General features: G+C 43.2%; 1 protein-coding gene across 1 annotated transcript in view; it reads left to right on the top strand.

Moving 5' to 3' along the window:
• Positions 1 to 4118, top strand: part of LOC121285191 (glutamate decarboxylase 1) — a 67883-nt gene extending 63765 nt beyond the window's left edge. Inside the window, exon 16 of the mRNA XM_041201455.1 lies at positions 2412 to 4118. Coding sequence (XP_041057389.1) covers positions 2412 to 2585 — 174 coding nt within the window. The 3' untranslated portion in view covers positions 2586 to 4118. The remainder of the gene's footprint in view (positions 1 to 2411) is intronic.
• The last annotated feature ends 10583 nt before the right edge of the window (positions 4119 to 14701 follow it).

The raw sequence follows: 14701 nt of genomic DNA, 5'->3' as shown, positions 1-14701 counted from the left end.
CATCTATTAAAATAACGGATGGAAAATGTCAAAGGAAAGTACTGGCCTACATGAAATAAAACAATAAGAATTAAACACTATAATGGCTTAAAATCAGTAAAGTTCACAAAAGGTAGTTTTCAGGAACAGTCACTGGAAGATGAATTTTCTGCTCTCAGATGCATCTGATTAATTACCTCCAGTCTCAAGGCAGCTATTACACGCTTATTAGTTATGAATGTTAATCCTCATATTTCCCCATGGATGTTGACTGCTTTAAAACAGCTGGCATGGGTTCTTTTGCCAGTTTCTCCATGGTAACAAAAGGACTTTAACTGTGAATAACAAACATAAAACAGCTGTCACAAGACATACCAAGGCACTACACCTCCCACGCAGACAAACCAAAAGCCTGCAACACAAAATACAGCAGTCCTCAGAAACAAAATCATAAATCTGAGAGCCTCAGTGTAATTTGTTTAAATGAAAGGAAGCTCACCATCATTCCTACCCCACTTTTCAGGAAGAATTTTAACAATCTCCAGGGTAGGCAGAACATGGGATAAATTCATAAAAATGGGAAGCCCAATCCCAACTTGTCGTGAGCACGCCCCCCACAGCATGTTTGTGGGATTGGTTGGTTAGTAACTCACTCTTAAGGGGCAGGTGAGTAATTTAAACATGTTAATGAGCCTGTGTTCCCTTGTAATTTGACTCCCCTACAATCTGACCCTTGCCTGTGATCTGACTGCTCTACAATATGACACTTGCCTGTGATCTGGCCCTCCTCCCGCAATCTAACTCTCCCATAATCTGATTCTCCTGTGATCTGGTCCATGACCCACCAAGATTTGACCACCCCCTACGATCTGACGGCCCCACTCCCCCGAGATCTAACTCACCCACTATGATCTGACCCTCTGTGATAAGACCCCCCACTACGACCTAACCCTCCTCGTGATCTGATCCTCATGATTCCATCCCTGCAATTCCATCCCCAAATCCCAAAATCCAATTTTCCTATGAATAGATGCCAATATCCCATGATTTCTCTCCCTATCTCTCCTTCCTCTCTTGTCCTCAGCTACAGCCTTCTACTGCAGGCCTTCCTGCTCACAGCTTGTCAGTCTCTCAATCAGAATAAAATGGTTTCCCATATTCTCAGCTTTCCCAGCCACTAATTGTCAGCCCAACCCTTTCCTATCACTGCGTGTGCATTGGCCTCTTTAGTTCCATACCCGACTGTTCCACCAACTGAGTTAACGTAATTACACTGAAGTAAACTTTCATACAAAACAAAGTCGGGCAAAGGTTCCTTTCAACTTGTCTCTTATATAAAATATCTCTGAGAGCAAGCCTTGAATTAAAATGCCTGTAACAGTGATTCTCAGAAACTACTAGCTCAAATAAAAATCTTACTGCCTCATTTTTACATGAGACCAATTAAAAATATTTTAGTTCTCCTCAAATTCATCTGTCTGGTTTGGACAGCCTCTAATCATACCTTCCTACTGACATGATTGGTTCCTATCGACATCCTCCAATTGCAGTGAAAAATCTTTTTTGGGAATGACAAGTGATGATGCAATTGAAGTACCAATGCAGTGTACCATTATGTCACCTTGAAGAATATATATTTTTATTCTCTCATGGGATGTGAGCATTGCTGGCAAGGTCAGCAATTGTTGCCCATTCCTGATTGCCCTCAAATGGAATGGCTTGCAAGGCCATTTCAGAGGGTAGTTAAGAGTCAACCACATTGCTGTGGGTCTTGAGTCACATGTAGGCCAGACCAGGTAAGGGTGGCAGATTCCCTTCCCTAAAGTACATTAGTGAACCAGATGGGTTTTCACAATAATCGATGATAATTGTTACAGTCACCGTGATTGAGATCAGCTTTCCAGATTTTATTAATTGAATTTAATTCCATCATATGCCAAGGTGGGATTAGAACCCATGTCCCCAGAGCATTACCCTAGGCTTCTGGATTTACTAGTGCAGTGACATTACCACGACACCACTGTCTTCTCCTGGTATGCAGGTAATGTGCAGATATTAAACAAAGATTACACATTGGTGTAACATTATATGTTCCATACGATTTACAGCTCAATGATAAAGTGCATGGTTTGATTTTGTGGTGTAGAATGATATTGAATATTAATATCTTTCACCAGAGACAGGGAAAATAGTCTGCATGTCATCAATGGAATTATTTGCAAGATGAAATTAAAATCTAAACAAAATTGGTGACACTGCCTACGAATACAATGAAACAAATATCCTTCTTTATTTTTATCTTTGTGTCTTTTCATTCCCATTTGAAATAATTCAACAAATATTGGTGGATAGTCTTTTGTTTATGTCTCTCTTGAACAATGTTCTTCACCAAAAAAACTTTAAAAACCATTGTCTCCTTTTTTTTGCATCAGATTGCACCAAAAATAAAAGCACAGATGATGGAATGTGGCACTACAATGGTTGGATACCAGCCTCAAGGAGATAAAGCAAACTTCTTCCGAATGGTCATCTCAAACCCAGCTGCTACAAAATCTGACATCGACTTCCTCATTGACGAGATAGAACGACTGGGGCAGGATTTGTAATAGGTTAAATTAGCTTGGTTTACCATTACCAACAATGTTTTCTCCCGAAACTGGTTACTGTGTACAACAAATGTGTTTTGTTTAAAGATCTGTGCAACACATTACAGTACTGTCAGGCAATCTGTAAACCCATTCTTTAGCCAGTGAGTATTTATTAGAAATAATTATTTAAGAGATACACAATCTAAATACATATTGTACTTACAAGTGAGCCTCAGCATGTATGTTCCTTTGAAAGAGCTCAGCAATCTCTGAACTGTGAGTACTGTGGACAATGTGCAGTGATTTTAACCCATAGAGGTAAATGTAACTCTATCAATGTAGACTTACTTAGACTGTGCGGAAACCTTTCTCGTAGCTACACTGTGTATTGGTGCTTTTTGTCACAATGTAAAATTATGGAGTGTGAGCACCACATTTTATTCTAGGTACATTGCCCCCTTAGTTGTGATTCTGGGGTAACAGTTGCATAATTATTGTAACAGATATAACTAAATGTCTTTCTAGAAAAGTATTAATTTTGTGTAGATTGTGTATATTAATGTTAACTGATTTTTGTGAAAAGAAATAAATGTAATAGTTTTACAGTAACAGAACTGTTTAAAAATGTAGGTATATAACAAAATATTTGCTTATTTATATCCAGAAATTTACTGTCTTACAGAGGTGTCTAGTATTTTCTTCGATTTGTATGTACTGTATCTTTATTTATATAATATCAAAGGAGTTCTAAATGATGTTTATGGTATTTTAGTGTATATGTGAGCCAAAGAATACAGCAAAATAATCGTGGCAATAGTATTTCTATTTAGTCTGGACTATTATGCAGCCTTTAAAGTGACAAGTGAAATATATTGCTGCACTTATTGAACATTATACAGTATATATCTGTAAACCAAGATAATACATAAAAATTAAAACAGCCTTCACTGGATTTTTCTGGAATTTCCAATATGATAACTAGATACATTAATTACATACAGTTAGTCTGTTTAGTGTAGAGATTTTTTAAGACAGAAGTCCAAATGCAGGAAACATGCCTGTGGTTGTAGTTCAACAAAGACCTACAAAAAGCACCCGGGAAAAAAAAGGATATTGCAGCATCATAAAACCTGGGCCTTAATCTGAGTTTTGTGAGTTAGATGGAACCAGCAGGACCTATTGTGGTTGAGCCTAATTTTAACATTTTACTGAGCTCAAATGTTTGGATTTGTACAAATACAATTTAATTCATGCTATTATTTCCAAAGGAGTTGAGCCAAGCTTTTTGTTTGTGGTATTCTATTAGACAACAGCAACCTTGGTGATTTCAATCTGGATCTAAATTTGATTTGGCTTGGGCTGGTTTGGGTCAATCTATACCTGATAGCTGAACTGACGCTAGTTTACTTGTCCTTAAGAGCTAACATTTTGAATTCAAAAGCTGAGACATGTGTTTTTTTGAGACAGTGTTATCTGTATAATGAATCACACAATGAATCTTCTACCTACCTGTGGTGTAGAATAAAAAAATAAAGTGGGAAAATATTGTCAGATATTGCCACAGCAGATTTGGTGTTTTATTATGTACTATAGTACAAGCATTATTGCAAAAATGGTTTATTTTTAGGAAATGTTCCTTTTTTTTGCAACATTCTCTTATTTGAGAACCTGACCTGTTGTTTTGCTTTCACAGCCACAAAAGATAAAAAGAAAGTCTCTTTTTTACCCTCAGATTGTTGGAAGAACATTGAGGTGAAAATTGTAAACCTGTATAGATAGTTTTCAAATATTGACACTATCAATTTCAGCCTATAAATTTGGAGTGTCACATAATGGCATAGTCATGGGAGAATTTACCTTAAATGAAAAATGTCATGCTTTAATAGTTTTGTGTTGAATCACAGTAACCTGTTTTAAAGTTTTACTGCAGTACAGCATATGAATATTACAATATTCTATAAAATTATGTATTGCAAATATCCTGTAACTATAACTGTAACCATGTTATAGTATACAATATGATAGCTTTAATACCACTATGGTCTAAAGCTGTGTCCCAATTCTGACATCAGTGCTGTGTTCTGAAACTTTTAAAATACATTTTTACCTTTTCAAATCACTTCTCTCGTGCCATCTATAAAACATTTCTGTACATCTGGTGTAAATGAGGATCTGTACAGAACCATACGAACATACATACAAACATACGAATTAGCAGGAGTAGGCCCCATCCGGCCCGGTGAGCCTGCTATGCCATTCAATAAGATCATGGCTGATTTGATTGTAACTTCAACCCCACATTCCTGCCTGTCCCCAATAACCTTTCACCCCCTTGTTAATAAAGAATCTATCTAGCTCTGCCTTAAAAATAATCAAAGACTCTGCTTCCACTGCCTTTTGAGGGAGTTCCAAAGACTCACTACCCTCAGAGAAAAAAAATTCTCCTCATCTCTGTCTTAAATGAGCGACCCCTTATTTTTGAACAGTGACCCACAGTTCTAGATTCTCCCACAAGAGGAAACTCTCCACATACACCCTGTCAAGACCCCTCAGGATGTTAAAAGTTTCAATTAAGTCGCCTTTTACTCTTCTAACTTCCAGTGGATACAAGCCTAACCTGTTCAGCCTTTCCTCATAAAACAACCTGCCCATTCCTGGTAATAGTCTAGTAAACCTTCTCTGAACTGCTTCTAATGCATTTACATCTTCCTTTAAAGACCAGTACAGTACACAATACTCCAGATGTGGTCTCACCAATGCCCTGTAGAAATGAAGCATAACCTCCCTCCTTTGTAATCAATTCCTCTCACCATAAATGATAACATTCTATTAGCTTTCCTAATTACCTGCTGTACCTGCATACTAACCTTTTGTGATTCAAGCACTAGGACACCCAGATCCCTTTGAATCTCAGAGCTCTGCAATCTTTCACCATCTAGGTAATAGGCTTCTTTTTTATTCTTCCTGCCAAAATGAACAATTTCACATTTGCCTACATTATATTCCATTTGCCAGATCTTTGCCCACTCACTTAACCTATCTATGTCACCTTGTAGCCTCCTTATTTCCTCTTCACACCTTACTTAACTATCTACCTTTGTGTCATCAGCAAATTTAGCAACCATTCCTTTGGTCTCTTCATCCAAGTCATTTATATAAATTGTAAAAAGTTGAAGCCCAGCTCTGATCCCTGTGGCACACAACTCGTCACATCCTGCCAACCAGAAAAAGACCCATTTATGTCAACTCTCTGCTTTCTGTTAGCTAATCAATCTTCTTTCCATGCCAATATGCTACCCCTTACACCATGAGCTTTTATTTTCTGCAATAACTTTTGATGTGATATCAAAAAGCCTTCTGGAAATCTAAGTATAGTACATAAACTGATTCCCCTTTATCCACATCACATGTGACTCCTTCAAAGAACTCCAATAAATTGGTTAAACATGATTTCCCTTTTACCAAACCTTGTTGACTCTGCCTGATTGCCTTGAACTTTTCTAATTGCCCTGCTATAACAGCTTTAATAATAGCTTCTAACATTTTCCATATGACAGACGTTAGGCTAACTGGCCTGTAGTTTCCTGCTTTCTGTCTCCCTCCCTTTTTGGATAACTGGATTATATTTACTATTTTCTAATCTAATGGAATCTTCCCTGAATCTAGGGAATTTTGGAAAATTAAAAGCAGTGCACCAACTATCTCACAAGCCACTTCTTTCAAGACCTTAGGATGAAGTCCATCTAGACCTGGAGATTTGTCAACCTGCAGTCCCAACAATTTGCTCAATACCACTTACCTGGTGATTTTAATTTTCCTGAGTTCCTCCCTCCCTTCCATTTCCTGATTTACAGCTATTTCTGGGATGTTACTTGTGTCCTCTATAGTGAAGACCAAAGCAACATATCTGTTTAATTCATCCGCCATCTCCCTTCCATTATCAATTCCTCACTGCTCACTTTGTTAACTCTTTCTTTTAATTTAAATATCTATGGAAGCTCTTACTATCCCTATTTATATTACTAGCTAGCTTTCTCTCATACTCTAATTTTTCCCTTCTTATTAATTTTTTTTGTCATTCTTTGGTGCTCCTTATACTCTTTCCAATCTTCTGACCTGTCGCCCGTCATTGCGTAATTATTTGCTTTTTCTTTAAGTTTGATACTGTCTTTTAACTTTTTTTTATTTAACCATGGATGGTGGGCCCTCCCCTTGGAATTTTTCTTTCTCATTGGAATGTGTATAATCATTGAGCATTGCCTAATTTAGAGTATTTTTGGAATAAATTTATTCTCACACTCTGTTGCAGAAATGCTTATCTAGCTCTTCAAAAATGTTAAACAGCACTATCGAATTGTGCATCTAAAATATAAGAACTCTCATTTGGAGCTGAGTGTTAACTGCATTTAAACAAGTGTTCTCTCTTAGCATCTTATTTTAGATTCGCTTACCATAAAATAATTTTTAATTGATAAAAGACCTGACAGAATCTGGAAAAACTGGTTTGATGTTTACGGAAATATTAAGGGTTGTCTTTGGGAAAATTGCCATCAGCTACATTCAAAAATGGATTATTCCCTTTCTGTCCCCCATTAGCTCCATGAATTACACCTCATTGTTGCCATTCTGAGTCATTGTGAAAGCCTCTCAATTACCTCACCGAAGATGAATTGCCTACCTGTTGGAATAGAAGTGGTAGGTTGCAAAGCATTGGTACATTGTGTACTACATTGCAGGGTTGATTTTAGCTTTGCTTGACATACATCAATTTTTTAAGAATAAAAACAGAAAATGCCAAAAATACTCAGCAGGTCTGGCAGCATCTGTGAGGAGAGAAACAAAGTTAATGGGCAGAATCTTGTTCAGACATAAGGGGTCTCGCCTGCCAGCTGGAGAGCTGGTGAGAGATCCACACTACCTCTGTACAGGAAAGCCTGCCAAAGCAAAAGCCAAGCAGGCAGTGGCAAGGCCAGTGGCAGGCCTTCCCCTGGAATCAAGACCCCAGAGGCAGAAGTTTCGCCTATCGAGAACTGCCAGCCAGTCAGAGGCCATTCAGAGGCCAGCGGTTCTTGTGCTCAGCAGCGCCACTGGGGAGGCTGTGGCTGCTTGCCAGATGAACAGGCACCAGAGTCCCAGAATCGCAGAGCAGCCCAGCCATAGACCAGTAATGTGTGGGGCAGTTTTGCGGGGTAGGGTTTCATGGGGAGAGGGATGCAGGATGGGTCGGCAGCAAGGGCGTGGGGTGTGGCGCTAGAAGGCCCCCTGTCCCAATGGCCAGTCCTTTGATCAGGCACTGAATTACCTTTGATTGAGGTAACTCCCCTCGCCCCCTGCAGGAGATGACAAGCTGGCCACATGGTTTTAGCTGCCGTGCATGCCACATAGTGACAGGTCCACCTGCAGCTGGGTTAATACCAGCAGTGGCTGGATGAGGCCCTTCAGTATCGAACTTGGGGAGAGAGACTATGAGGGTCGTAGGCAAATTGATATAGGGATTGACAAGATATTGGAGGTGTTGGCAGGCTTAAAAGTGGACAAATCTCCAGGTCCGGATGATTTGTGTCCCAGACTGCTGAGGGAGGCAAGGGAGGAGATTGCAGGGCCTCTGACCCAAATTTTTAATTCCTCTCTGGCCATGGGGGAGGTGCCAGAGGACTGGAGAGCAGCTAATGTGGTTCCGCTACTTAAGAAGGGTTGTAGAGATAAGCCAGGGAACTACAGGCTAGTGAGTCTATGTCAGTGGCAGGGAAACTATTGGAGAAAATTCTGAAGGAGGGAATCTATCTCCACTTGGAGAGGTAAGGTTTGATCAGGGGTAGTCAGCATGGCTTTGTCAGAGGGAGGTCATGCCTAACAAATTTGATTGAATTTTTTGAGGAGGTGACCAGGTGTGTAGATGAGGGTAGTGTAGTTGATGTAGTTTATATAGATTTCAGCAAAGCCTTTGACAAGGTCCCATATGGGAGACTTATAAAGAAGGCAAATGCACATGGAATACAGGGTAATTTGATAAGGTGGATTCAAAATTGGCTTAGTTGTAGGAGACAGAGGGTGATGACAGAAAGATGCTTTAGTGGCTGGAAGCCAGTGTCCAGTGGTGTACCACAGAGATCTGTTCTTGGTCCCCTATTATTTGTCAGTTATATAAACGATATAGGTGACTATGTGGGGGGTAGGATTAGTAAGTTTGCGGATGACACAAAGATTGGCTGGGTGGTTAACAGTGAGGTTGAGTGTCTTGGGCTACAGGAAGATATAGATGGGATGGTCAAATGGGCAGATAAATGTCAGATGGAATTTAACCCTGAAAAGTGTGAGGTGATACACTTTTGAAGGAGTAATTTGACAAGGAAGTATTCAATGAACGGCATGATGCTCAGAAGTTCTGAGGAACAAAGGGACCTTGGCATGTGTGTCCATAGATCTCTGAAGGCGGAGGGGCATGTTGGTGGGGTGGTGAAAAAGGCATATGGGACACTTGCCTTTATCAATTGAGGCACAGATTACAAAAGAGGGAGGTCATGTTGGAGTTGTATAGAACCTTGGTGAGGCCACAGCTGGACTACTGTGTGCAGTTCTGGTTGCCACATAATAGAAAGGATGTGATTGCACTGGAGGGGGTGCAGAGGAGATTCACCAGGATGTTGCCTGGGATGAAACATTTAAGTTATGAAGAGAGGTTGGATAGACTTGGGTTGTTTTCGTTGCAGCAGAGAAGACTGAGGGGCGACCTGATCGAAGAGTACAAGATTATGAGGGGCATGGACAGGTTGGATAGAGAGCAGATGTTGAAGAGTCAGTCATGAGGGGACATAATTTCAAGGTGAGGGGCAGGAGGTTTAGGGGGGATGTGAGGAAAAACCTTTTTACCCAGAGGATGGTGACGGTCTAGAACGTGCTGCCTGGGAAGGTGGTGGAGGTGGGTTGCCTCACATCCTTTAAAAAGTACCTGGATGAGCACTTGGCACATCATAACATTCAAGGCTATGGATTGGTAAATGGGATTAGGTAGGTAGGTCAGGTGTTTCTCATTTGTCTGTGCAGACTCGATGGGCCAAAGGGTCTCTTCTGCACTGTGTGATTCTGTGATTCTGTGAGTGGTCATTAACTGGCCAATTAAAGGCCTCAATGGGCAGTGGGGCAGGATGCTCGGCCATGGGCCTTTTCACCCAGAACTTAATTCTGGGAGAGGCAGGGAGGCAGCAGGTTTCCAGTAAGTCACCACCCTGCCTTATAGCATGTCTTTCCTGCCTCCAAGCTCACCATCAGAGAGAGTACAAGATTCCACCCAATATCTCAGGCCAAGAATCTTACTTCAGAACTTCAGCTGCCAGACATGCTAAGTATTTCCAACATTTTCTGTTCTTCTTTCAGATCACAGAATCACAGACCCTTTACATTGCAGAAAGAGGGCATTTGGCCCATTGAGTCTGCACTGGCTCTCTGAAAGAGCATTCTGCCGAGTCCCATTCCCCTGCCTTATCCCCAAAACCCTGCGCATTCTTTTTTTTCCGATAGCAATCCAATTACCTTTTGAATGCCTCGATTGAATCTGCCTCCACCACCCTCTCAGGAAGTGCATTCCAGGCTCCAGTCACTTCCAGCTTTTGCAGTGTTTTGCTTTCATTTTGCAAGAATACTGTGATAAACTAATTATTTGTAAAAATACTAAAAAAAAGACAAAATATTATAGATTAATTGGTTGTGGACTAGGGTAAACAGTGGGGAAAATCAGGAAATCCTAGAAATAAACCTTCTGCCTATTCTTTGCCAGATTTGAGCAGCACAATATTTTGTATGTCCCCTCGAGATTTGTAACCTTGTTGTGGTGGGGGGGCTTGTGTGACCCAATGAATCTTGGAACTATGTCATCTGGAGGCTGGAACTCCTGGTGGAGTCTCCCTCGGTGAACAGGTCCAAGGTGAGGTTCCAGACAAAGATGGATTCATCAAAGACCCCCACAATGGTTCTAAAAATAACAGAGAACCTTGCTTGGAACAGAGATACCAAGACCCTTTCCAAGCCAGGCCTGGGGGTGGTGTTCATCGGTGAGCGTCTGGTGGCCGGGCCACCCATATAACCAGGCCGGGCTCAGCCCAAAATGGCTTCGTGGAGCCATCTTGTGGACCCGCCACCCGTAAGGCAAAGGGTGGGCGTCGGGTGCGATGCCAGCGTGGCAGTGAGCCAGGGTGGGACAGGTAAAGACGGACTTGACCTTGGCAATGGAAGCTGGCTCTTGGGATGTGGAAGTCACCTCACTGGTGGAGAAGGAGCCAGAGCCGGTGGCGGAGGTGGACAAGTGCCAACTAGATATAGTTGGTCTCACCTCCACACACAACATTGGCTCTGGAACCAAAGTTCTTGATCGGGGGTATTCTCTCTCCTATTCCGGAGTGACCCCCCCCCCCCCCCCCACCCATGAGAGGCCTCGGGCAGGTGTGGGAATACTCACAAGACCCCAGCTGGGTGCTACACAATTGGAATTTGTCCCAGTGGACAAGAGGGTTGCCTCAAAGAGGCTTCAGGTCTCAGGGAGGAAAATTTTGACTGCTGTTTGTGTTTATGCACCAAGCAGCAGCTCGGAGAACTCGGCCTTCTTAGAGACGGTGGGATTGGTGCTGCATTGGGTGCCATCTATCGACTCTGTAGTCTTACTGGGGGATGCCATGCTCATGTGGCGAACGATGGGGGTCCCTGGAGAGGGATGATTGGGAGGAACAACCTCCCCATTCTGAACCCGAGTAGTGAGTTGTTACTGGACTTCTTTGCTAGTCATGGATTGTCCATAACGAATACCATGTTTGGACGCAAGGATGCTCATAAGTGTACCTGGTACCAGAGCACCTCAGGCCGAAGGTTGATGATCGACTTTATAGTTGTGCCAATGGACCTAAGGCAGTATGTTCTGGACATTTGGGTGAAGAGAGAGGTGGAGCTGTCAACTGATCACCACTTGCTGGTGAGTTGGATTCGACGCTTGGGACGTGGGTCACGCAGTCAAAGGAGGCCCAAACGTGCTGTGAGGCTCGCCTGGGAATTTCTGTGTGAAATTATTTCAACTCCCACATCTGGAAGAATTTCTCTTGTATCCTGGGTGAGTTCAAGGACATTGAGTCCAAATGGACCATGTTCAAGACCTCCACCGTTGAGGCAGCTGTGAAAAGCTGTGGCTTGAAGGCAATTGGTGCCTGTCGTGGCGGCACCTGCTGGTGGACACCAGTCATGAGGGAGGCTGTCAAATGGAAGAAGGAGGCCTTCCAGGCAATGCTTGTGGGTAGGTCTCCTGATTCAGTGTAGAGGGACCAGCAGGCCACGGGGGCTACAGCAGCAGCAGTCGCTGAAGTGGAAGCTCGGGCTTGGGAGGAGTTCGGAGAGCTCATGGAGACTGACTATCGGATGGCATCAAAGTTCTGGCAAACCATTCAGCACCTTAGGAGGGGTCGGCAGGATGTCGCCCAAGCTGTTCTCAACAAGGGTGGGGAAACACTGACCACAACTGGGGAGATTGCCAAGAGGCAGAAGGAAGACTTTGAGGATTGCTTCAACCCAGTGGACATGCCCTCCCTACAGGAGGCAGCGGCAGAACCCACTGATGAGATCGGATCTGTCGCTGTTGCTGAGCTCGCTGCGGTGGTCAGGGGCCTCCCCAGGGGTGGACAAGATTCATCCAGAGATGTTCAAGGCAGTGGGCAAAATTGGAGTATTGTGGTCAACATACCTCTTCGATGTTGTGTGGAAGGCAGGGACATTACCGCTGGATTGGCAAACTGGGCTGATGCCCCCCATCCTTAAGAAAGGGGACCAGAGGTTGTGTTCCAATTATACAGGGTGCAAACTCCTCAGCCTCCCAGGAAAGCCTAGTGATGGAGAGGAGACTTCGTCCATTAGTCTGATCTCAGATTCAGGAGGAACAATGCGGATTCCGCCCTGGCCATGCAATAGTGGGTCAGCTTTTCGCCCTCTCACAAATATTTCAGGGTTTGTGGGAGTTTGCTAATCCGGTCTACCTCTGTTTTGTAGACCTGGAGAAGGCATATGACTGCATTACTCAGGTTATTTTTGGGAGGTGCTGCATGAGTACAAGGTGCTGGTGCCACTTGTGTGTGCTATCAGGTCCCTCCATTCATGGAATGAGAACTGTGTCCTTATTCTCAGCTTTAAATCAAATTCGTTCAAGGTGGGCATTGGATTCTGCCAAGGGTGTGTCTTGTCTCCACTACTAGATAGGATATCATTCATAGATAGGATATCAAGGTGCAGCCGAGGTACAGTGAGTATCCAGTTTGGGGGGCTTGAGGGTGGCATCTCTGCTGTTTTCAGATGATGTTGTGCTTCTTGCCTCATCGACTGTGATCCCCAGCTCGCACTCAAATGTTTTGCTGGTGACCGTGACACGGCTGGGATGCGGATCAGCACCTCCACATCAGAGGTCATGGTTCTCTCCCAGAAAAGAGTGGGTTGCTCTGTCCAGATAAGAGGGGGGGTGCGGTGGTGGTGGTGGGGTGGGGGGTTGGGGTGGCAGCTTCTCTTAATGAAGGAGTTTAAGTATCTTGACATCTTGATCGTGAGTGATGGCAATGGGGATTGTGAGATTGACCAGCAGATCGGTGCGGTGGCTGCAGTTCTGCTGGCGCCCCACTGGTGTGTGGTGGTGAAGTGGGAGCTGAGTTTTAGGATGAAGCTCTCGGTTTACCAGTTGGTCTACATCCCCATCCTCACCTATGGTCACAAACTGTGGGTAATGACTGAAAGGATGATTGTGGGTACAAGTGGCGGAAATGAGGTTTCACTGCAGGGTTGCTGGGCATACTCTCTGGGACAGGGTGAGGAGTTTGGCAATCTGGATAGCCTTGGAGGAGAGTCGCTGCTCCTCCAGATCAAGAGGGGCCAGTTGAGGTGGTTCGGGCATCTGATAAGGATTCCCTCTGCTGGAGCTGTAGTGGGCATGGCCAACTGGGACGGGACCTCGAGGCTGACCAAGGACACGCTGGAGGGATTACATCTCTTGGCAGGCCTGGGAATATCCCAGGAGGAGCTGAAATCTGTGGCTGAGGAAAGGGAAGTTTTAGCAGTTGGCCCTGCTCGGCTTACTGCCACAGCGACTCTCACTAGGAGGAGCGGTGTGAAAATGAATGGATAGAATGGAATATTTTGTATTCCATGCTGTTCTGAAATCATTGGAGGCTCTCATGGATGATGTGTAGGGACATCATTAAGAGTTCAACAATTATTTAAATTTATCGAGCCCAAGATATTCCATAGTTTAGTCCAGGTGATCAAAAATAGCGATAGTGGAAAGCCCTCGACAGGCTTTGAGTTTTTCTTTCTTAAGGAGATGTTCCGCCAGTTCAGAACAATTGCTCCAAGATTTTTATTTTATTTTACTTTTTGGGAGATATTATTTTATATTTTGTTTTGTTCATTTGTTTATATTACTTTTAAACTTTCTACTGTGTTTTTATTTTTGCTTTACTTTTTCCTTTTAAATTATATTAAACTTAAAGTTTATGTGAACACTTTACACTGTTGTAATTGGCATTCCTTTGGGAATTCCTTATCCATGGGGAACATGGGAATGAGAAGTTGCAGGGAGATAAGCAGAGCTGTCCACCTTCTTTTACAATGGACCATTATCCAAGAATGTTAAGGAGGTGAAGTGGAGGACCGAGAAGAGAGTGCAAGGGGAGGGGATGGAGATGTGGGAGCAAAAGGGGTGACAGGGGAAGTGTGAAAAGAGAAGAAAATGAAGGGAGGGAGGAGGAGGAAAGGGACTAAGAGGGTAAGGAACAGAAGATCAGGAGAGGAAGGGAGAAAGAAGGGGTGGGGTTGTGTAGAGACAAGTTTGGGAGAAAGGGAAGGAGGTGAAATGAATAGAGGAGATTGAGAAAGGGGAATAAGAGGATGGAGAGGAGGGAAGATGGTGGAGACAACAGGGAAAAGGTAATGAAGAGGAGGGAGAAGGAAGAGGGAAAGGGAGATGAACGGATGACACTGGCAGTGGAGGAGGCAGAGAGAGAGATAGAAACAATGAGATTGGCACGGAAGAAGATTAGCAGCCAGATGGAGGATGTGAAAGGTGAGAGAATGTAGATGTGGCAGTGGACATAAAGGTGAAAGATGTAATGCACAATCCA

The sequence above is a fragment of the Carcharodon carcharias genome, chromosome 12 (genome assembly GCF_017639515.1).
Source record: "Carcharodon carcharias isolate sCarCar2 chromosome 12, sCarCar2.pri, whole genome shotgun sequence".
Taxonomy (NCBI): Eukaryota; Metazoa; Chordata; class Chondrichthyes; order Lamniformes; family Lamnidae; genus Carcharodon; species Carcharodon carcharias.
This window is presented reverse-complemented; position numbering and strand designations above follow the sequence as displayed.